The sequence below is a fragment of the Polyodon spathula genome, chromosome 7 (assembly GCF_017654505.1).
Source record: "Polyodon spathula isolate WHYD16114869_AA chromosome 7, ASM1765450v1, whole genome shotgun sequence".
In the NCBI taxonomy this organism is placed as follows: Eukaryota; Metazoa; Chordata; class Actinopteri; order Acipenseriformes; family Polyodontidae; genus Polyodon; species Polyodon spathula.
The window spans coordinates 16,586,819-16,609,376 of record NC_054540.1 but is presented as its reverse complement, the minus strand read 5'-3'; the positions used below and the strand labels follow the sequence as shown (position 1 = coordinate 16,609,376).

At 35.2% G+C, this 22,558-nt stretch overlaps 1 protein-coding gene across 1 annotated transcript; it reads right to left on the bottom strand.

The window, feature by feature from the left end:
- Nucleotides 1-137: 137 nt before the first annotated feature.
- On the bottom strand, nucleotides 138-19,504 carry LOC121318258 (store-operated calcium entry regulator STIMATE-like). The gene is made up of 8 exons (XM_041254731.1): nucleotides 19,046-19,504; nucleotides 14,059-14,107; nucleotides 13,452-13,547; nucleotides 12,374-12,495; nucleotides 10,115-10,227; nucleotides 8,435-8,518; nucleotides 7,481-7,606; nucleotides 138-1,748 (listed from the first exon to the last, which is right to left on the bottom strand). Exons 1-8 carry the CDS (start codon nucleotides 19,230-19,232, stop codon nucleotides 1,632-1,634), a joined length of 894 nt encoding a protein of 297 aa, XP_041110665.1. The 5' UTR covers nucleotides 19,233-19,504; the 3' UTR covers nucleotides 138-1,631.
- Nucleotides 19,505-22,558: the final 3,054 nt, after the last annotated feature.

Genomic DNA, 22,558 nt, shown 5'->3' with positions numbered 1-22,558 from the left:
TAATAAATTGATGTCTCTATTTTAGAATGCAGTTACGTTTATGACAAAACTGAATACGTCTGTTGTGATTTTTTTTTTTTTTGTTTCACATTTGCTTCTTTGTTACAGAGCGATGCACCTCATACTAAGCCTTTTGGTTGTAACATGATTTTAATCTATTAAATCTCTCTCAAAAAACACCTGTATATGATTGGTAATACAGTTGGTAAAGTTTGCACAAAGCCATTCAGCTGTTTTACAATTGCAGAACAGGGGTGAACAGGTTTATTTCAGGTACCATTAAACAATTAACAGATGAAGACCTGAAAAGTTAATTAACTTCATGTATATGTGGAACAAAGTTCAGGAGTCCTCCGGACCTAGAGGACCGGAACTGTGCACCCCTCCGCTAGCAGGACTGCTGTCAGCCATATTGGTGTGGTCACAGAAACACGGGCAATTGAATCATGCACAATCACATGGGACACGCTCAATTACTAGAATGCAGTCAAAACAACAAACAAACAATGCTGACTTTTATTATCAGTTTCAATGTAATCCATCATAAAGAACCGACACTTAAGGAATAACAAAAAATAATAATAATCAGACACTTTACATAACTTATCTTTTTAAAATCAAAATAAACAGTGAATTTTGAAATGTATTTTCCTTAATATTTCCAATAACAGCAATGTAAAAATATACAAATGTGTTCACAAAAACGTACTTTGATTGTGGTTACTATAGATAACATTAACACTGCAATACTGTGCTCCAATCTATTTAGAATAGATTGTCTGTTCGTTGTGGTGTCTCTCTGATAAACTCAAATAATTGTGCTTTACAGTAAGGGAGGTAAATTTCATTTATTTCTTGATGTACTCAATACTTCCAAAACTCAAAATGTAAACCAGATGTTTTCAGTTTATGAGAAGGTTAATTTTTTTTTTTATTGCAACAAAATAAAGTAATTTAATATAAAATGAACAAGAATGTTCAAAATCATTTGAGAAGTGTTCTGCACACTGCTTTAGCCTTCATTAGCTGAAACACATACAGTATTCTTTTTGTTTGCTAACATTCAGGTAAAGACTCCCATTTCAACCTGTTATTACTTAAACAATTGGCAGACTTGGAGCTAACTTCAGATCTCTATGGCAGAGTACACCAATGAAAATTGTACTGTCCACCTACATAAAACCACCAGAGAGACTATACTGTGCATTTAGGCATGTATTTTACAATTTATTTGATATGGTTTTGGTCCTTAAATGGCACTGAAATCGGTAATACAATAATGCTTGGTCAGTGGTGCAAAGTTTTCAGGTTCAAGTCACAGTAGAAAAGGTTCATGGTCTGCACCTAAAAAATAAGTCACCTGTCTAGACTGAATTCACAGTATATAACAGAAATTCAAAGAAAGATATGTAAAATAGACTAAAGTTTTACATACATAGTTGTTTCTCAGAATATGGAAGACCCATGTTTAATATTGTATGTTCTTCACAGTCAACTGCAAAAATGTACACTTCAGCTAGCTATCAATCACACTATGTATAATATCAGGGCATGAAGAGGGACATTAGTTCTGATGGAGTGCTGAAACGGCATTAAAAAGGCTGTTCTCTCCTTGCCTGAGGGAATTGCATCTACACTTGTTGACAGTAAGAAGAGTCCATTATCTTGATCTTGCAGGGATCTTGTATGAAGTCTCCATCGTGTTCACTCTCTGATGGGTCAGTGTCATTACCAGCAGCCAACAGCACCTACAACAACAAAGGAGGAGATAAAATGGCATTTGATAGTCAATTCATTTGTAAAACGTACTTAAAACGGTTTAGGTTACGTATTATGGCATGCAATTCAAGAGTTCAGTATCGATAACATGATTGCTTAAAAAATAAAATAAAAAATACTGTAGACTAAAAAAGAATTGCCAAAAGGTACTGAATTATAATTTTGTATGCCAAAATTACAGCAGATTTTGTAAAGTAAGGCTCGAGTTGCATGAGAAGTAAACATTAAATCGCCTAATAAAAGTAAGCTTGATTGCACTTCAAACTTCCCACATCACTACTCTAAGATTCCATATTGGAATCTCCATGTCTAAGATTAGAAAACAAAGTTATTTATATAAAAAAAGGATTAAAATCTCAATTTGTATTTAATAACAAATAACAAATCCCTTAAAACAGATTTAACCTTGAAGAAATAATCAGCTATTAGTGGTGAGAGACACCAAAAATGGAAAAGACCTAAACCTTTCAGACAGCGATTGTGTCTGCTGTGGTAAATATGACTGATGGTGTGTACATCCAAAAAAGGCATTGGCTACAGTAACAATAAAAGTAATGTTTACATTTCAGAAACAATTCTGAAGACCCAAATGGGTGATCATGTGACCATATATCCAAGAGCCTAAACTGATAAAAAAAGGAAGTTCATAAGGAATTATTCTTCAATGTAGTCGAACCAAAAAAAAAAATAATTAAAAAAATTGTAAATTATGAATAACACTATATATTTACCACTCTTAAAAGCATCCATAACTTTGGACATTATATTGGACTGAGTCTTCTCAAAGAAATGTATTTATTGATACCCTTTAGGGAGCATATTACACAGATTGGACTGCAGTTCAATACAACACTAACTGGACAATTCCCCCCACCCCTTTATTATGGACATGCAGTGTTTTCTACCACCATAAACAAAGTTTGGTTGTCACAGTGATCAAAAGTATACAGCACCACTTTAGGTCCTTTTTCACACATTAAAATAACTGTATCTTGACTTTGACACTGAAAATGAATAGGGTTTGAAAGCCTATAAATGAAGTGTTATACAGGATTAAACAAGGAAATATATTTCTTTAGTGCATGTTCAGGCCAATATTAGCTTTTTTGTGCCTACATTCTAACACTGAGCAAAACTTCAGGCCTTACCTGAACGTCATTTATTTCAATAAATATTAAAACATACTGTACATGAAAACAAATTAAATCATCAGTGCCTCCAAAATCAGTGTAATCAACCACATTTCTTTCTGCGTTACAGCACAGTGACTGCAAAATCCATTATCCAAAGCCCTAAACAGCACCAACACTTATTTCCATGTGTAAAAACCGATTACTTCACTTGGAAATGATCTAAAATGAACTGAACTTAACCCCTACCAGCGTCACATAAAAATGCCACTACATAAAAATACGTTTTTAAATGTCACTTGTATTCCTCTGAATAAATGAAATGATTTATTAGTCCTTGGAAACTCTCCAGGACGGAGGAGGATAGGCACGCAGCAAGAGAATGAACCCACTATTTATCCCATTTACATTTACGTGTCATGATAATAGCTACTGCTTTCAAACTAATAATCTAAATAGAAGACATGATGTAATTTAAACACCCAACCACCAAGATCACCATATTTCTATTAATGAAATGGTTTATATAAATACAAAACATATACACTACAGGTCAAAAGTTTTAGAACACCTCCATTTTCCAGTTTTTATTGAAATTTACGCAGTTTAATGTCTCAATGTACTCTGAAATTAAAGCACAGAACAAATAAACAGTTGGAGAAAAAAATAAATCATGGAATCGTTTTGTTTAACAAAATTTAATCTAATCTAAATTTTTGACTCAAAGTAGCCAGATATAACAGGCAAACACACTTGTGGCATTCTTCCTACAATGGAAATCAAATATTGTTTGGAAAGTTCTTCCCAACACTGTTGCAGAAGTTCTCACAAATGTGTTGCACTTGTAGGGTGCTTTGATTTCACCCTTCTGTTCAGTTCATCCCAAACCAGCTTGATGGGGTTTAAGTCTGGAGACTGTGCTGGCCATTCCATGATTCGAAGCCTACCGTCTTATTCTTTTCTTCTAAGATAGTTCTGACATAGCCTGGAGGTATGTTTTGGGACATTATCTTGCTGTAGGATGAACCCCTGACCAACTAGGAGTATACAAGAGGGTATTGCATGGCACTGCAAAATGCTGTGGTAGCCGTTTTAGTTCAAGGTGCCACTCACTCTGTGCAAGTCGCCGACTCTGGATCAAGCAAAAGAGCCCCAGACCATCACGCTTCCTCCTCCATGTTTGACAGTTGGTGTCACACACTGTGGAACCATCATTTCGCCTACTCAACAGCGTACAAAAACCCTGCGTGATGAACCGAAGATTTCAAATTTTGATTCATTGGGTCGTAAGACCTTCTTCCAGTCTTCAGTAGTCCACTGGCGGTGCTTCATGGCCCAGGCAAGCCTCTTTTTCTTATTTTGCCATCTTAGCAATGGCTTTCTCACCTCCACTCGACCTGTCAAACCTGCAGCTCAAAGTCTTCTCTTCACAGTTGAAACTGAGACATGCTTACTTCGACCAGTTTTAAGCTGTGCTTGACGCTGTTGTCCTGTGAGCCGCCTATCACGCAGGCTGTTGACTCTCAGATTCTTCCGATTCTGTTGTGGCTTTGGGTCTGCCAGACCTCTTCCTGTCAGAGTTTCCTCCAGTTTCCTAGTGCCTTTTGATGTTGTAGGAAACTGTATTCACTGACACCTTGGCTTTCTTTACAATTTCTCTAAAGGAAAGACCTACACTTTTAAGGGTTATAATGGTCTGTCTTCCTTTGTTAATTGCCTTTTTCTCGCCATTATGATAGCAATATACTACTTCCTGCTGTACAATACTGTCCAAATAATGCTTGAGAGGGTGTAGTAACACAGTATGTTCCAACACTGCTTTTATACAGACAGAGGGTTTGTAAGTAATCAACAAAAGTTGGGACACCTGTAGGAATTGTTAGCATCAACTTTCAAGGCTTAATTTACTTCAATTGCTGCAGAACAGCTGTAAGTTGTTAACCCATTACTTGTTCCCTGAAAAAGGCCTTTTTGTATAACTCTGAAATGTACATTATTTTTCAGTTTTTGGCAACCTAAACTTTTTAACCTCTGGCAGTTTACTGCTTACCTTTGTACCATTTCAGGTTATTCATTGGACTAGAACTGCTTAAATTTCAATAAAAAAACTGGAAAAATGGGGGTGTTCTAAAACTTTTGACCGGTAGTGTATGTATTAGAAAAGGAGATCATCTACCACATGTACTGTCACTAAAAAGTGTAAAATACACTCCACATATTCCGATTCTAATAATCTCAATAAACCACGTTGCAATTGAGGGGGAAAAAAAAAAAAAAAACTGACAAAGACAGTTCTTACACCTCCAATCATGTGTGCTAAAGAATCTCCTTATCCAGTTTCAATAATAGGATACAGATAAATATCTAAAACTCGAGGTGTCACATGTACACACATGGACAGGTGCTTCCTCCGTCCCAGTCGACAGAATACGCATCTCCAGCAGGAGGGAGTAAAAAGTAAACAAAACAATTGATGACATTTTATATATAATTTTTCTCATCTCCAACTTATTTAGTCATCATGCAATGTAAATAAAGGGTTACAGCTTTGAATCTTCAGTGTAAAATCTTTTTTTTTTATTCCTGCGATGATTGTAGACCAAGAAAATATGTATACACACATACAAAGCTTACATTAATCCCAGGCCAATCCCAAACTTCCTTGCGTTATGGTAGAGATATTTGTGCTACCATGCACATTGCAAATGAAACCAAGAAATGCTGTGATCAGTCTGTTATAGCTCTTAGAGCTACTAGTGTAAACCAACTGCAATAAAAACATGCTAAATCAATCACCAAGAGTTTCCATTACTACAACAGAAAGGCATTCCCCCACCTTAAAACAATGATATGGAATAAAACGATTTCACACAGCCTAATTTATTTAGGGTCACATTCCAGAGGGAATATTCCCTATAATGGTAGAGACAATGGATCTTTCTGACTCTGTCTTTCTTGGCCTCGGTAGCTAAACATCCGTCTCAGTCGGGTCATGAGTCCATCAGCTAGGTTCATGAGACCAATGAGACCATGCCAGCACCACAAGCTTCTCATAAACACAACAAACCCAGCAACTTAACTCACTCCTTACAAGGAATTCCACTGTGCTACGACTAGGATGGCTTTGTAGAGGTGACGTCAGACCAGAAACACAAAACAACACAAGTAATGCTACGTTGTTCAGTGCTTTATTAAATAAGAAAATAAAAGGTTTAAACAAAACAAAAAAACACTCAAACAAAAAAGGGCATGTTAGACAAACAGATAAACAATAACAATTAAGCATTGTGCCGACGTAGACCCAGCATGCTTAGCAGTTTTCACTTCTCTTATAATTTTACCTCTTTACTCTGCACTTGCGTTCCACTCTTGAACACACTCAACCCGTTGCAGCCAAAACTGCAGGCTCTTACAGTGGTGACCGAGGGACTAACTAAGTATTAATTATCTGGTTAAACCCTCGGTCACATTCTGCACGGGTTTGCTAAAGATGCATGACTGTCGACAGGGTATTTCAAACTAAAAACAATAACAGATGATGGCAGACAGCACCTCGCTCATCCTGCCAAACATGAACACAAAACACAGATTTTCGTTGTCTAATTATATATATAAAATCATAAAACAAATAATAAACAAAGGGGCGGGACACTCCGCCACATATGCTCACTGTGTATTAGTCACCCTTCTCTGCTGTGAATAGTGGTACATACAACTGCTACTTGACAATATGTCAATACAGATTCTTCTTTCTTTGAGAGCAAGGCCTAATCTGGGTCTCAAAGTGCCACACCTGTGTGCAACATTGTAAGCATAGTATCTCACATAAGACATTAACAGTCAAAACTCATGGGCACCTGCAGTAAACACGGAAGGTGAAAAAATACCAGAACCATTGGATTCAATGAATTACATGCATGTGTTTCATTTGCTACTTTGCTGGCCATAGCTGTACTTCCCTTAACACTCCACTTTGTGGACATGTGGTGTCCTTACAAATCATAGGCCAAATCACTTTGATCTACTAAGATATTATTGCAGAATATTTTTTTTGCACTTTGCCTTGCTGCCATGACCATGGCCTATAGATACTGATTTGAACTATAATGTATGTACAATACAGTCTTACAGTCACAGTTCAAACAAACAGCATTGATTTGGTTCACACAAGTTAATGATTCAATAATGTTGAAGGTTATATAGCTACTTTGTGTCAACAGGTTTAGGCATAGGTTACTTCAAAGGAATACCCACTTGCATTTACCTTTATGGATTTTAGTTTTAGTACATAAAAATAATGCACTTAGCATAAACTTCAATATTAATTCAATAGTTAGGACAAAAAACAGTACGATTTAGAAAGAAACCACAGCAACACGATATACATATTAGTTTCAGTTTTTGGCTTGGAGTAACCCAAGGCAAGCCCTGTTTCTCTCAAATGCCCAGTTAAAGTATTGTCTGTCAGTATCAGACTCAAAAGGACTGCTGTTACGGTAACAATATAGAACACACATTTCAGTGCTTGTTTCGAACAGCCGAGTTTCCCTGGTAGTTGGTCAGACTCTCACCTGTGACTCTTCATCGTCTAGCCTTGCTGAAACCTCTACAGATTTACTGCTTTCTGGACTCTCTGGGGTAATCTTGTTTTTATATTTTCGCATCAGCAAGCTGTCCACAACCCAAAACATAATTGCCTAGAACAAAATTGGAAAAAAAAAAAAAAAAATTATATATATATATATATATATATATATATATATATATATATATATATATATATATATATATATATATATATATATATATAAAACACAGTCTGTGCTCTTAAACACCCTGTACACAGTAACATAATTAACTTGTTAATTGACTTCTGGAAGACACATATAAGCTACTGTAGTCATGAAGCTGTTAGAGAAATGAAAAAATTCATACTTAGGTTTGACATGTTGAATTTTTCTTCCCATTTATACAACTACTCAGTGGTAGTAAGAAAAGACAGTACTGATTGATTTAGAAATTAATGATAGGCTATATTTTTACATTACTCTTATCCCTTTGTCAAATACAGTGAAAGCCAATCCCTTGTGTTCATTGGTAGATTGAAATGTACTCCCTTTAACTGACATCTTTTGAACTTTACAATTCCTTATCTTACTCTTGTTCATGTTGATATTTACTTCCTATTTTAAAATGTAAAAAAAAAATTGAGTTTTTTTTTCCCCCCAAAAGTCATGCAAAACTTTTTTTTAAAATATAAAAACACAAACACTATATATTTTTAATATATATATCTATATATATATATATTATATATTGCACCTATAAGAGACGTACATGACCTTTCGACATGCCCTTTCTCTGCTGTACTTGTATTTCCATGAAGCCTGTAATGAAGACACCTATATAAGAAAGGCAGATGTTGCTGGGAGCTTGTGAAGGTTCATTTGGGACAGATTATCCAATCCCTACTGTACAGCTACCAGGATGAACACTATCCTGAAGGCATTAAAACCTTTACTCACATTGACTATGAAAGGCACAATCAGCATCACCAGCACCAGCTCCAGCTGTGGATTTGGAATGGAATCCAGCAAAACTTCTTGAAGCTGGAAGACACAAGAAATGTGTTGGTTACTGGCTTTGTCACAAAACAGAGTCCTCCAGACACTGAGGGCACATAGCTAAAACCCCTTCTCAGTCTTACAGTACAACAAGCCTGTAATTCAGGTCTATGATAAGGTATTAGGGACATTCTAACAGCAATTACAGTTTAGGGCTTCTATTTAGTTTTCTTTTCATTAAAAAATGCAGATTTAAAAAGATAAGAGACAGTCTTCTGTTGGATGAAAATATCCTTAGGATTTTATTGCCCACTACATTTGGAACAGGATGATAAATATAAATATTAGCAGTACATTTATTTATTTTTTTTTAAACATCAAGAAAGTTACTGTATACTTAAGCTGAGAATCTGAGAATTGTCTTTGACATGCCATTTATACAGGGCAAAGCCTTATGCTGGTATAACTTTCAAGGACGAGCAACAGATGTTGATACAAACACTTTATTCTGAGGAAGACCGTGTCATGCAATAGGCCAGCTGGCACATAACTTTCTTCAGTTATGGTCAAATAAGTTATCAGGTCACTACATGCTCTATGTGAAAAAAAAGCACTGCCAATTTTTCAGTACCATACTCATTTGTTTGCAGTCAATATACTAAAGTACATCTGTTGTATATATGTCTCTGTTCAAAACATTTCACATGTGCAAAAATGGCCACAAAAGAATCAGCCCTGTAAAGTGAACAAGACAATTCAGGCACACAATGTCTTATTTAATTAGGTTCCTAATTTCCTATTAACCTTATAATTTTTATCAATTTATTTTAACAATTTCCATCTCAACAAATTTTTGTAAAGCATACATTAAAAATAGAAGTTGGGCCAACGCTGGATACATGTTTGTAAACAATAAAAACATAACCTAAAACAGAAAAGAAAGTCCCTTCTATTTAGTAAAGTATTGTAGTATTCAATTAGCTAACCTAGCAGAAACACTTCCAGAAAACCGCTGGGGTTGGTTTGTCATATTTGAAGTGCTACAAGTAGTGAAGTATTAATTTTCCTTATGATTTGATAAAACCTCTCAACATCAATATGTAACACATCTGTACGCATCTGTGTTAAATATTTTAGTTAGTTTTGATATCCACCATAGAATTTCGCAGGGGGTGATTTTCAAAGATTTTTACTGCAAAGGTTAACTTTTACTCCCAAGTGCTTGTCTCTTGAAAAAGGACTGTCTCATTCCACATGTGAACGTATGTCTGTCAGCAATGGGAGATTATGCTTAGGCCTATAAAGCACAGAAATGCTCTATATTTACACGCATTCCCCAAGTACTTAACATGCTTATCTCTAACACGCTATTCTACAGAAACTTTTTTTATTATTATCTCAAGCTTGTTATTTGGGACTGGATTTGTAGCAGTCCATTTTCTTACCATCAATGTATGCTAAAATGGGTGCCCACATCAAGCATATGTCCAAAACATCCATACCTTTATGCCAATACTTACTACAAGTTCTGATTTGTTTAGCACTGTTTTACAGTTTTAACTAACTATACCTGCTCCCATTAACAAAACTAAAAGAATTTTTAAAAAGTAGTAAACATCAAAGGCTATCGCATTTACTTACTTTGGTCCAACCAGGAAAAAGAAGAACAAGACTTATCACAGTTTTCTCAAAGACCATGATAAGCATGTACAGAGCACACTGTCCAATCCATGCAGCTGCCTGGGGAGGGTCACCTGTTGAATTAATACAGATGCTCATATGTGACTGAGTATATTCACAGATATAACGAAATGGGTTTCTCTGTGATATGTTGTGGAATCAGCAGGCAAAGTGTGTACTCCAATTAGCTGAAAGATCTTCATCAGTCTATAAATATCGGTTACTGTGTGAACTAGCTAACATCAAAAGACATCACAGCCATGGTTTGAGCTACATACTTATTTATATATTGATGCTAATTAGTGATAGATAGATAGACACACACACACAGTTGTATTAAAAAGTTTATATACCCCAATAAAAATTTATTATTTCTAGAAATTTCTCCAACAAATTATAGGAAAAATCATTTGTAGCAAAAGTGTTGCTTCTTCTTCTGACCATTTAAACATTTCTTTTATCGACAGTCAGCACTTCCTCTCAATTGTGAAAATTCACAAACTTACTGCAGAAAACAGACATCAGAAATCTCATCTCAGAATACTGACCGGTTTCCAGAAATATTTATACTTTTTTTTTTTTTGGAAATAATTCTACCAACAGGCATTGTGAAAGGAGAGGATGTTGTCATGTTGTGGTGATAATTGATTTGAAGAGTTGATACTGTTCTGTTCTTCAGATGGTCCCAAACAAACCACCCTACACTGCTGCTTAGTTACACAATCACAGCTAAACATTTACTTAGGATGGTGTCTTTGGTTGTGGATCAAAAGTAGAATTGTACAAATCAGATCACTGTGTTTACAAGATGATTAATGCCTTTTGGGTTTGGGAACCATGCTGTGCTAGTGATGGCACTGGTGTTTAGGTAGAATCCTGGGACAAAGGCCTTCTTTTTGTTTCCATCATTTTGAAATCAAAGGTTTGCCCTCGAGGCTCCACATTTAGGATCCACTTTGTCTTACAGTCTCTTTGCTCTGTATTCCACAATAATTACAAGGAAAATAATGAAAGGGCTAAAAATTCCTAGCTATTTGTATCTTTACACCCCTGGTGTGATTTTCTTGCTTTTTAATTTACCTGCCCTGCTGTTCCATCAAAGAGACAACTGGCAGGCAATTTTAAACAGAAGCTAGTGCAAAACCATGCCACCATCACCACTACTTCCAGATATTTTAACGGTGGAGGCAATCTTGTACTAAAGTACACATTCAGTTTAGACTTGCACAGACCTGCTTAAATCTTATTGTCATGTCATGTTCACAATGACGGCCATGTCCAATTAAAGCAATATAAGAATGACAACATTTCTCTCACTACTGTACAAACTAAAGGTGAGAAATAGCTTTAGAACACCTTATGAGTCAGAAAACAATTATTTAAAATAAAATATATTCTACATGGATCAAGTGACCTATATAAAATATAACACAGTAAAACACTAACTGTTTCTCACAGTGACACTACTGTTGTACTATGGACCTGTAATGCGCCTAGCCACCAGTTATTACGGATCAGGAGCTGTGTTCTGTAATGGAAAGTCAACGACATGCAAGTCAAAAAACATTAACATAAAAAGAAGATGAAACAGCAAATGAAAATGAACAGACATTGTTTCACACTGATCTTTGACCTGACCAACAGCCTCTGTTGCGATGTGGCAGTTAGCCACATATATATTATGTGGCATGGGTTTACATGCTTGGGGACCTGCCATGTTTTCCTGGAGTAATGTTAGATAATAATGTTAACATACATGAAATACATACTGCTTTGCAGTTTTTCAAATACACAAAATACTGTACTATTACTATGGCTTCTGGTAGACTTCTGTGATGTCGTTTTGTAGATTCTTTGATTACATGATATTACATAACAGGTATACATTTTGTTCATATTATATATATATATATATATATATATATATATTATATATAATATATCTTATATATATATATATTATTATATAATATATATAGTATTATTATATATAATATATATATATTATTTTACAGAGTTAAATCAACTGAGTTTGCATCCACAAACTTTTGGTCATAGCTCTGTAATGTCAAATTGACATTTAACACACAGTGCCCTCTGGTGGTCCATGTAAAACACTGACCATGTCACACAGCTACTGACTACAGACTGTTTGTTTCTTGATACACTTCACACTATGTTCATTGCTTTATCTTAAAACAAAGGTATTTTTCCCCTTACCATATTCTCCAAAGGTTAACAGTGTTACCTGCTTACACTCCACGACACAGGAAATAGCTTTCACTCCAGCCCAGATCAGCAGCATCCCCAGAGTAGCATCCAGCAGGAAGTTCATCAAGTATCTGGAAGTAAAGCAGTCAAAAACACAGAACAGATAAAACAATAATAACACAGACACATAATAAAACAATAACAATATATTATATATAATATGTGGTTAAACTTCAGCTTTAGAAACTGTCCCCATGTTTAATTAAATGAAGTACATCTGTCAACTGTAAACAGCAGTGGGATGCACTATTATTATTAAATTTAAACAAACGTTAAAATATTCTTAAATTTTGCATTGGCAGGAGAGCAAACAATTTGTACCACGTTGCAGTCAAAAATCTCTTATGAGTAAAGTAAATCCAGTATCCCTTCAAACTGCTACTTAAAGGACAAACTACTCTGTACAGTTGAATGGGTGTTCTTCAGTGTAGACCTCACTCATGCATTGGTTTTTTTGCATGAGACTTTCAAATAGTAATTTTCACTAGAAAATACATACAAGCAGTCAAATGTATTTGTAAATCAAAAACTGGAGTTAGCAGAGTCATAAAAAAATGTAAAAAATCACCAAGACCTACACTGACTGTACAGCTATGGACAAAATATTTCCATTACCACATAGAATTACCTAATTGTGCTTCATAAAGTCGAATGAAACCAGCTGAATGTTAGGTTAACATATTGAATTACATATCGCTTTGCACCCCCCCCCCCCCCCCCCCCCCCCCCCCCCCCCCCCCCCCCCCCCCCCCCCCCATAGTACTTACAAAAACACTGACAAATCCAAAAAAACAACTATGGCTTCCGGTAGACTAAATTTTGCAGTTTTAAAATAGTTTTTTTGGGTCTCAAGCCTAAAATTCTAGGTCATGCAAAACTTTTGGCCATAGCTGTATAATGTATATGTAAAAACATAATAAAAGTTTGCTGGCCTCCATAAATCCCAGTATTGTGATAATTTCCATAACTTATGTTTTTACGTCTGCACTCTAACCAGTGAGACATCCCCCTTTGTGAATACACTTACAGTGAACACGGGTCTTCCTCTGTGAGGTTTGATAGGAACACATTTGCAAAGTGGATAAAAAGGGCACCAATAGCCTGCTTAGAAGTGTCGTAAAGCCTGAGAAGAATGAAATATTTAATTTTAAAAACACTGATGTTAAAAGTGGATTATTTTTCAAAGTCAAGGAACATTTTGAAAAAAGTCACAGATGTTGTTCTTTATAGACCATACGTTCCTGTAGTATAGTAAAACTGTCCAAAACTCATAATAGAGGTGTTCACATTTATTGAATTAACCCTTCTCAGCACAGCAATGATGGAACGTCTTGCGTTCATAATTTGCTGCTACGACATCCCCATAGAAACCTTGTGGCACTATCCATGAATTCCTTGGTCTGCTATTGCCTGTGCCATTTATAGTATCATTGTTGAAACAGCAGCTGGGTGGATTTGTTTAAATCACAGGTTCTGTCGTTCATACAGGTAGCTTTTCATTAACTTCAGTTAACCATTCATTAAACAAATCTTTATAATGTCTTCTTTTGCCTGTCTTTACTTTGTTAAACTGTGGCGATAGTTTACTTTAATCTGTCAAAATTTGTTAACGGTGACTGAAATACTGTACTTACCAAATTCTCCATGGCCGTCTCTCCCCTTTGGGTTCTCTGAACCTTTTTACTGAAATAAAATTAAATTTAAATGATATCAATATCTTCTGATTTTATGTAGAGAATGTGACACTTCATTTTTTACATAAACTGATAAATACAGCCTATTTTTTTTTTTTTTTTTAATCACATTCAATTTCATATTAGCCTGGATTGAAATGTGATCAAATACTGTATGGGAAAAAATAATCAATAAAATAAATTAATAAATTAATTAATAGTTTCACACATCCCAAGTTCTGAAACACTTGGTGAGATTTTTCACTGATCATTTTTAAGAAGGGGTTCCTTCAATTTTAATGTGCACATCTTTGCACCATCTGGTGGTGAAAAGGGTAATTGCAGGTTTTTAAATAAAAGCCATTTTTAATGCTTTTAGGGAGTTATCTGAATACATGGCTACTGGGTAATTGTATAACTATTTACTCAGTAGCCAGGCACAGCAGATTTTATTATACTTGACCACAGCCCTATTCAATTATACATTGAATGGACTGTGCTGTTTGTTTACCTGTACTAATTAATATAGCTTTTACCAGAGCTCATTTATTTTTCTACCTCAATGTGAGCTCTTATTATGCATCAACGTAAGTAGATGATGCTGAAGTGCATTCAATATGGAGATCACATGTGTCTTATCATAGTTTGTGCCCCGTAGTGGACTGTAGTTAATAATGTAGCACTAATTACAGAAACATGCATCTATAAATCAGTTTTTCAACAAATCCCAGAACCATTAAAGCAATCTCCCTCAAACATAAACCAGTATTTGTGCATATTGATTTTATCAGTCTTGTAACCTTTAGATGCAAGCTAGTTCAATATTTATCTTCTCTCTAATCAGTAACTTTCCAGAGGTCGCCATCTCATGGATTACCGACGATCACCTAGATTATAGACCCATTAAAAAAGGTATTTTATTTCAGAAGCATAAGGGGCATATAAATAAGTTCAGACAGAGGACAATGTCAACCGGAACCTACCATGAACTGGTTTTAAAACAGCAAGCCTCAAGAGTTTACAAAAGCCATAACTTAATTGTAGTCTGTCAGTTTTTGGGGATTTTTTTTGCCCCCTTTGCTCAAATTGCTGTACTATATTAATACCTGATACTGTAGTTATTTGTATGTAATATATATCACACACACACAGTAGATGCTGCTTACTAACAACCTCTCCGTTCCCATCAAAAAGTTGTCATTAACTGAAAGCTGCCAATATGTGAAAAGACCCTGTTTTCAAGTGTATTTATAGAAATATGCAGTTGCCAAGTCAGTGTGTTATAAAAGCTGCACGAAGCATGTGCATAAATCATACAAGTGCGCTCTGTAGCACTGGCAGCTAGTAATAAAGTTGTCAATAATGGCGTGCAGTTCCTAATATTAGAATTCCACTAACATTAAAGTCTATGGGAAAATGTTGTTAATAACCGAAAGTTGTCTTCATCAGGGTTGCCAATAACCGGCACCTACTGTATACAGAAAAAAAAAATACAAATACAAACAGGTCTTAAATATTAATAAAACTGCACTTCTGTCTGATCAACATTAACCTTTTTTTTTTTTTTTTTTTTTACCTGAATATACCTATTCTGTGTATTTCAGAAATACAGAAATGACCATCTTCTGGTTATAACAAGACCTATGCTATGAAACCATACTAATACAAGTACAATGATGTGCATTATTTCATTTGTAATGGGAAACGACATGCTGTGTATCAACAGTGGCAGAGTCCAGTAATCATTCCCCACAATACAGGGACTAACGAGGAGCAGCAAGTTAATGGAGTGTTGTCATATTGTATCCAGTCTGTCACGCCTAATTACACTTAAAAAGAGAGATTTTAGCCTGTGTAAATCCCACTTTTGGACTCAATAAAACTGTTGAACAATTAAACACAAAGGCCCACCATCATACAGAAATAATTAGTAGTTCATGGAATAAACTCCATAGCAACAAGCCCTCGTGGCTTCAAAGAAGTGCTAGATGTTCCTAAACATATTTCTTATATAATTTTCATTTCACTTTGACATTCAAGAAATTAAAAGGGAACTACTATTTAAAAATAAAACAAAAAATCAACACATGAATAAAGAAATACATAAAAACTAAATACCAACATGGGGATTGACAGGACAAGCAAGTTTCTTAAGCACTGTACAAAAAAGCCAGGCATGCTACAGAGCAGAAGTATTGCCTTATGTTCACACAAATCTTTTAGAAATTAAATTAAAATTAAAGGCATCCTGTAATATAACATTTTTATTTACTGTAAAAAGAATGAAGATATTGAAAGACTTTCTTTCTAAAGCATGTGACGACTGTGAGCATTTGAAAAAGGTAACATTGAAAACAAGATGGTCACACTGTGAGGCTATACATCAATTACCTCAAACAGTACAACGGATTTCTACTGTTCCATTGTATCCAATCAGACACAGTATATGCAATTGCTGTATTCACAGTCACAGTATGCATTCAGCATTGCACTTCCACAAAGTTTACAGGTTGCAACACAAAGGATTTGTTTGGGGAAAAAAAAAAAAAAAAAAAAAAAAAAAAAAAAACAACATTTCCCCAAATAAACTGAAGTTCTCTGATTCTTATATATAAAAAATAAAACTATGTTCTTGAATTTCCCAAAATCATAAGCAATGTCTAACTGTACATGTGATTTCTTGCTATCTTCTTAGTTACCCTTTATGTGACTGAAAACGGGATTTGTTGGAGTTCCAGTTTGCTTACATTGCCTCAACTGGTAGTTTCAGTTGCAGGCCCATACACTTCACCCCCTACTTGGGTTTATATAGCATGTAGTCATTTATTACGTAATACGCCGAGTTAGCAGACACTATCATGGTCACTCAGAAGGGATCCAACTGCTTTTAAATCCAAGTTTCAGTTTTAAAAAGTTATTGCAGAATGTCAATGGAATTGGATTTGACAAACTTAGAAACTCGCAACCCAACTACTTTATAATAGGCTTCTGGGTCTTGGTTGACTTTTTTATTGAGAAAATATGTTATCAATGCTGGTAGCACATGTAGTATGAATGGCCTATCTTTAAATAATGAGGCTTTAAATTAAAGGCTGCTCCGAATTATACCTACAAGCAACTGACAAAAATTAAGCACCCTTCCAACTAAGCTAAAACTTCCTAGGCTAAACTGGGTTGACACAAAACTGACTTTTGATAAATTCAGGTTGATTTTGTTCACAACAAACAAAGAAATATTACCTTCCTGTAACTTTGTATATGTGAAACAGACTTTGACCATTCCATATTTTTTTCAGATCCCCCCCGATTCCTTTTGCAATTTCCAATAAAATGACAATCGATTAATCATTGGGGCGTCCAAATTCAACCAACTTCTGACCCCGTGACCCGATCAAGCCATCACCAACCCTGGTGACCAAGACTGGTGTAAATTGGAAGGGGTGGGGGTGTTACTTGTTGGGTGATTTGTCACAGAATGGCCCAGCATTCAAGCGTCATTATCCCAGCGGTTGACGATGTCACATCATGGGTATTTCCCATAGCCCAAATATTCAACTTAAATGGAGCTGTTCAGTTTAGGTACCCTGATACAACTGTAAAGTGGAATTCATGTCTACAAGATTATTTCAGGTGACTGTACATCACGCTACGTTTTTACAAGTTGTTATCCCTTTTATGCCACTGCATCATCAGTTGTGCACCAATCTATGCCACTTTCATACATTAAGAAATGTGATACATTCCAATACACTCTACTAAAAAAAAAAAAAAAAACATTGTGGCTGGCGCATTTACCAGTGTACTGGGCACGAGTCTAAAATGTTTTTCTACATCAAAAAGTTTTGCATTTACGAGATGAAAATGCAGAGTGGATCATACTGCTATGGAAAGGAGTATCGTTTCCATTCCGACTGGACACCACCTCATCAATGTTAAACTGTTTGTTGGGTCTGCCATGACAGTGCAGATGACCGACATGACCATTGAGATTCTGTAAGGGTCATGGATTTTGTCAGCCACTGACCACTTCACTTATTGCAGGACCAACAGCAAGATAGCTTTTGTAGATATTTTTGGTATGCATTTGTGCTGCACAGTTCCCAATTGTCTTCCCAAAACTAGTACTATATTCTAACATATGCAAAGATTAATCACATAATCTTTGCATATGTTAGAATATAGTACTAGTTTTTAATTAATTAATATAGTACTAGTTTTTAATTAATTAATACTTCCTGTATTAATTTTTTGGTGTTATTTCTACATTCCACAAAGGCATTGGAGGTCTTTTCTGAAGCCCCTTTTTGTTCCAATTAACCGTTTTACTGGTCCTAAGTATTTACTGTTTGTTAGAACTGCTTGGAATGGCACTCCGGGAGCATAATTGGTCACCCCTGACAATATAAAAGTATTGTTAGGATAAATATATTTTGTTTTATTACTTACTGTCAAAATGTTATTTATTTATTCGTTTATTTATTTTGTAGATTTTTTCTCTGTCTGGGAAAAGCTGCGTTTCTAGCCCAATTATTAACCTACCTTGTAGCAATTATTGGAAAAGGGGTCTTGGCGTTATGCCTAGGTTCTAGTTTTTTTTTTTCTAGTTACCTCCTTAACGCATTGTGTCACCGAGTACCACTGTGTATCTCAACTTGCTAGTTTATTTTGAATTTTAAACCATTGTTAATACTTCTGGGTCATCACAAATTCTAGGTTTTCACATTTCACATTCACACAACGAAGTCCTATGCATACCACGTGGTCCTGCATTGTTTACAGCAGCACTAGATGTAAACAATCAATGCAACAAACAAGTTAATTGACAACAGCCACTCTTAACAAAAACACAGGAATAAAACCAAAGTACAAAACACATACTATTCGTTTAAATGAAACGATAATCGCCTATATCGCGAAACGTGACTGTCTTTGTTTCTTTCATACTTACACATCAAAGTGCTGAAGGCAACAATTGCTAGCAGACCCTGGATAAGAACCCCGAATCTGTCCAGGAGGGCCCCGTTATTACATCCATGGGGCTTGGCGTTGGTCGCATTGTTTGTAGAAACGACAAATAAGCTACTATCAAACATTCTTCTGACTAGAAAGAGATCTTTAAAATTATAAACATCCATCGTACATGAAGCTATCCTAATATCACAGACCTGAGCAAATAACAAAGGAAGCACCGCTACAGTTGCGTAGCTTCAGAAGAAAGTTGCAAGCTGCAGAGCCGCCGCGAAAAGACAGCACAAACTATTTATTTCCTGTCTTGCTGTGGTCACTTTACATTAGGAATCCAGATTATCTAGATAAATCCGACTGACAGTTTCCTAAAACATTGATAAAAGCAGGCTGGTTGGCATCCACTGTCTTTTGTTTTATTAATTAGAGGCAACACGCTAAATTTCTGACGTCATCTCCTGTTACCAAAAAAAAAAAAACACACACACAGAACAGATGTGCTCAGCTTGTTTGCTTTAATTCTTTATTCGACGTCTTGTTTTTACGGTTGCGTTTATGATGTAGCCTAAAAACAGCTTCGTGTAAGATTGTAAATCCTAATATAGAACCACCCAAAAACTACCATAGTGTAATTTAAGTTAGTTTTGACATGTATTGAACAAAAAAAGTTAAGCTAATATTCATGTTGGGGAATAATAAAAGGTGTATTTTCTATTTAAAAATAAGACATGTATATGGTTATACTACTTTAAGGTGGACTTTATGCCTTGATTATTTATTTAGTTATGCCTTTATGTATTTATTTGTTGTGAAACTATATATAATTAATTCCGCAATTAACAACTAGGAAGCTACCTACAGGTTTACATGGTGCAATGGTACAAAACTAGTATACCTAGGGTGTCCCCTGGCTCACCCTTCTTGTTAAACTGGGTTGGTCATCACAGTAGCAGACTGATGGAAAGATTGTTTTACATGAAAACATTTGTGTTAAGATTCACCATAGCAACAAAAAAAAAAAATAGGCCTTGCCATTAGTCTAATACAGTGACTTACCGCTGTGAAACTGTATGTAAAATAAATTATTCAAATTGTTCCATCTTCATGTACACTGACAGGGTATAGTTTAAAAATACTACCAACTTTGCACAGGAAAATAGGCTTTGTAAGTCTGGCCTCGAATATTGGTTTTCCTACTGAATTATGAGTAGGCAGTTTGGAGTAAAACAAACTGGTTGATTGGTTTATAAATTAAATTACAAGTCATCTTATTGCATATGTCTAAACGTTTAAATGTCAGATGACTGTTAACCTAAAGACTACTGGTATCTCAGAATTGATTTCTTCATCAAACCCTGCTCAGAGTTTAAAAAATGTTTGAATAATGTATGCCAGACAAATTGACTTGGTTGAATTGGTTAGGTTTTGTCATGTGGATATAGTCGACATGGAAATTAAATGGAAATGATTTTGTCTCACAAGAGAATAATCATAGTGCCCACATAACTGTTCAGGGAGTGCACTCAGAAAACTAGCAGCAGCCTTTTCCCCAAAAGGGATTACAAATTCAGAGAAATATTATAAATGGACTGTCCAATTATTATTATTTTTTACTACATCGAATACATCTGGTACATCATGTATATTGCATCTGTATTGGAATAATGTTGTAGATATGGCTTATACTTATATATTGCATGGCATAAAGTTATTGTAGCTAACAAAATAATAAACATTTTCTAAGCAATTTTGCACTTCTTTTAACTGCATATGTCTCAATTGTGCAGTTGAAACATATGCTATAGCACGCAGGTATTTTGATAATATAAAATGATATCTGGTACTGCTTTGGGTTAAAGGAAATTCTTGTTTCTATTTTCTTTTATTAGGTTAACTGTTTGCAGATATGCTCCCGGGTCATTTCTGGGTTAAAGCATGTTACTGGCTAACACCATGTCGGTCTACAGGGTAAGCAGCTGAGTGGTTATAGACAGGAAATAATCCAGTGTAGGGGAGGGGACAATCTCACTCTCCAGGTGAAATGAGCTTGAAAGTACTAGACCAGCGGTGCACAACTCAGGTCATGGAAGGCTGGTGCCCCTTCCGGTTTTTGTTCTAACCATACACTAAATTAGTTAATTGGACAAATTAAGCTTCCAATAAGGTTCAATAAAGTACTTTAGGGTGCAGTTGGAATAAAAACTTGCAGGGACACCAGCCATCCAGGACCGAGTTGTGCACCACTGTACTAGATAGTCAAAAAGCATGGCTTCCAAACAGTGTTTTCTTTAACCTAGTGTAGTACCAGATATCATGTTTGCCTAGCACAATTGCTTAACCAGTTTTGCAGTATTTTCAGTAGTTTTTAATATTAATAATTAACAAATATATTTTCTATTGCAGTTTTCTCTTTTTTTAAATTATTTGTACTTAGTAATTAGATACAAAGTTAAATCTGATCAGAGCAACACAACTGTTTAATTAGGACATGTACCAGCAAAAACCAAAAAGACTGGAAAATACTGCTGTACATATGAGCTATTTCCTGGTTACCATTTTCTTAGTGTTCATGCTGTCTTAGAAAGGGGTTATAGAAAAAAAAACTGTACTCTGTACATATTTTAAACAATATCACCTGTAACAGGGAAATGTATAGTAAAAAGAATACCAGTTCCTACTTTTATTTTATTAAATCTCTCTCTTTCTTAAAAAGCTTGTGTATTTCATGTTACAGGAAAACAGAGGCGGGTTGATTCATGCCCTCAGTTTGTGGTTTGTTACTCTTTACACAAAGCCTAACGTGCTTATTTCAAAGAGATCACCTACTCCCACACTTAACAGCCTTGTTGCTTTAAATATCTTAATTGTATTTACCAGATTTGAACAAAAGGGATTGTTTCAACCAAACCATCACTTGTACACTCCCTTAGTTATAAACACTGCGGTGGAGCTAAATGAAACTAAGTGGACAAATGTTTTGACAAATGTTTTGAATCTCTTCTTTCTATCTTTCTATCATTTTCTTTCTTTTGACCTTTAATGCTAATTGCTTCAACAAAACAACTTCACTGTTGTCCGTAAATATAATTTTATCTCCCTTTCTTGTCAGTTTCTTTAGATGCACGTATCCAACTGTTCACCAAACATCTGTTTAATATTTTCAAATGCTCACTGAATTAGCATTTTTTTTTGTTTTTTTAGTTGATGGTTTTCTATCTGTACCTTTGCCTGAAACATACTAGCAAATGTTTCATGTTTTTTTTATTTGGAAATCATAATTTTATTAAGGGATTAAAAAAAAAAATGTTACATGTCACTATTACAAATAGCTAATATATTATCCCGTTTACCTGCTGTGGCCTATAGTTTAAAGAGCTGCCTGCTAATTACATGAGAATAATCTCATCAGGCAATAACTTGTCGAAGCTTTCTTTAGAGATTAGCGGGAACTCCAAACCATCTGTTTCATAGCCAATTATACAAAAATGTAAATAAA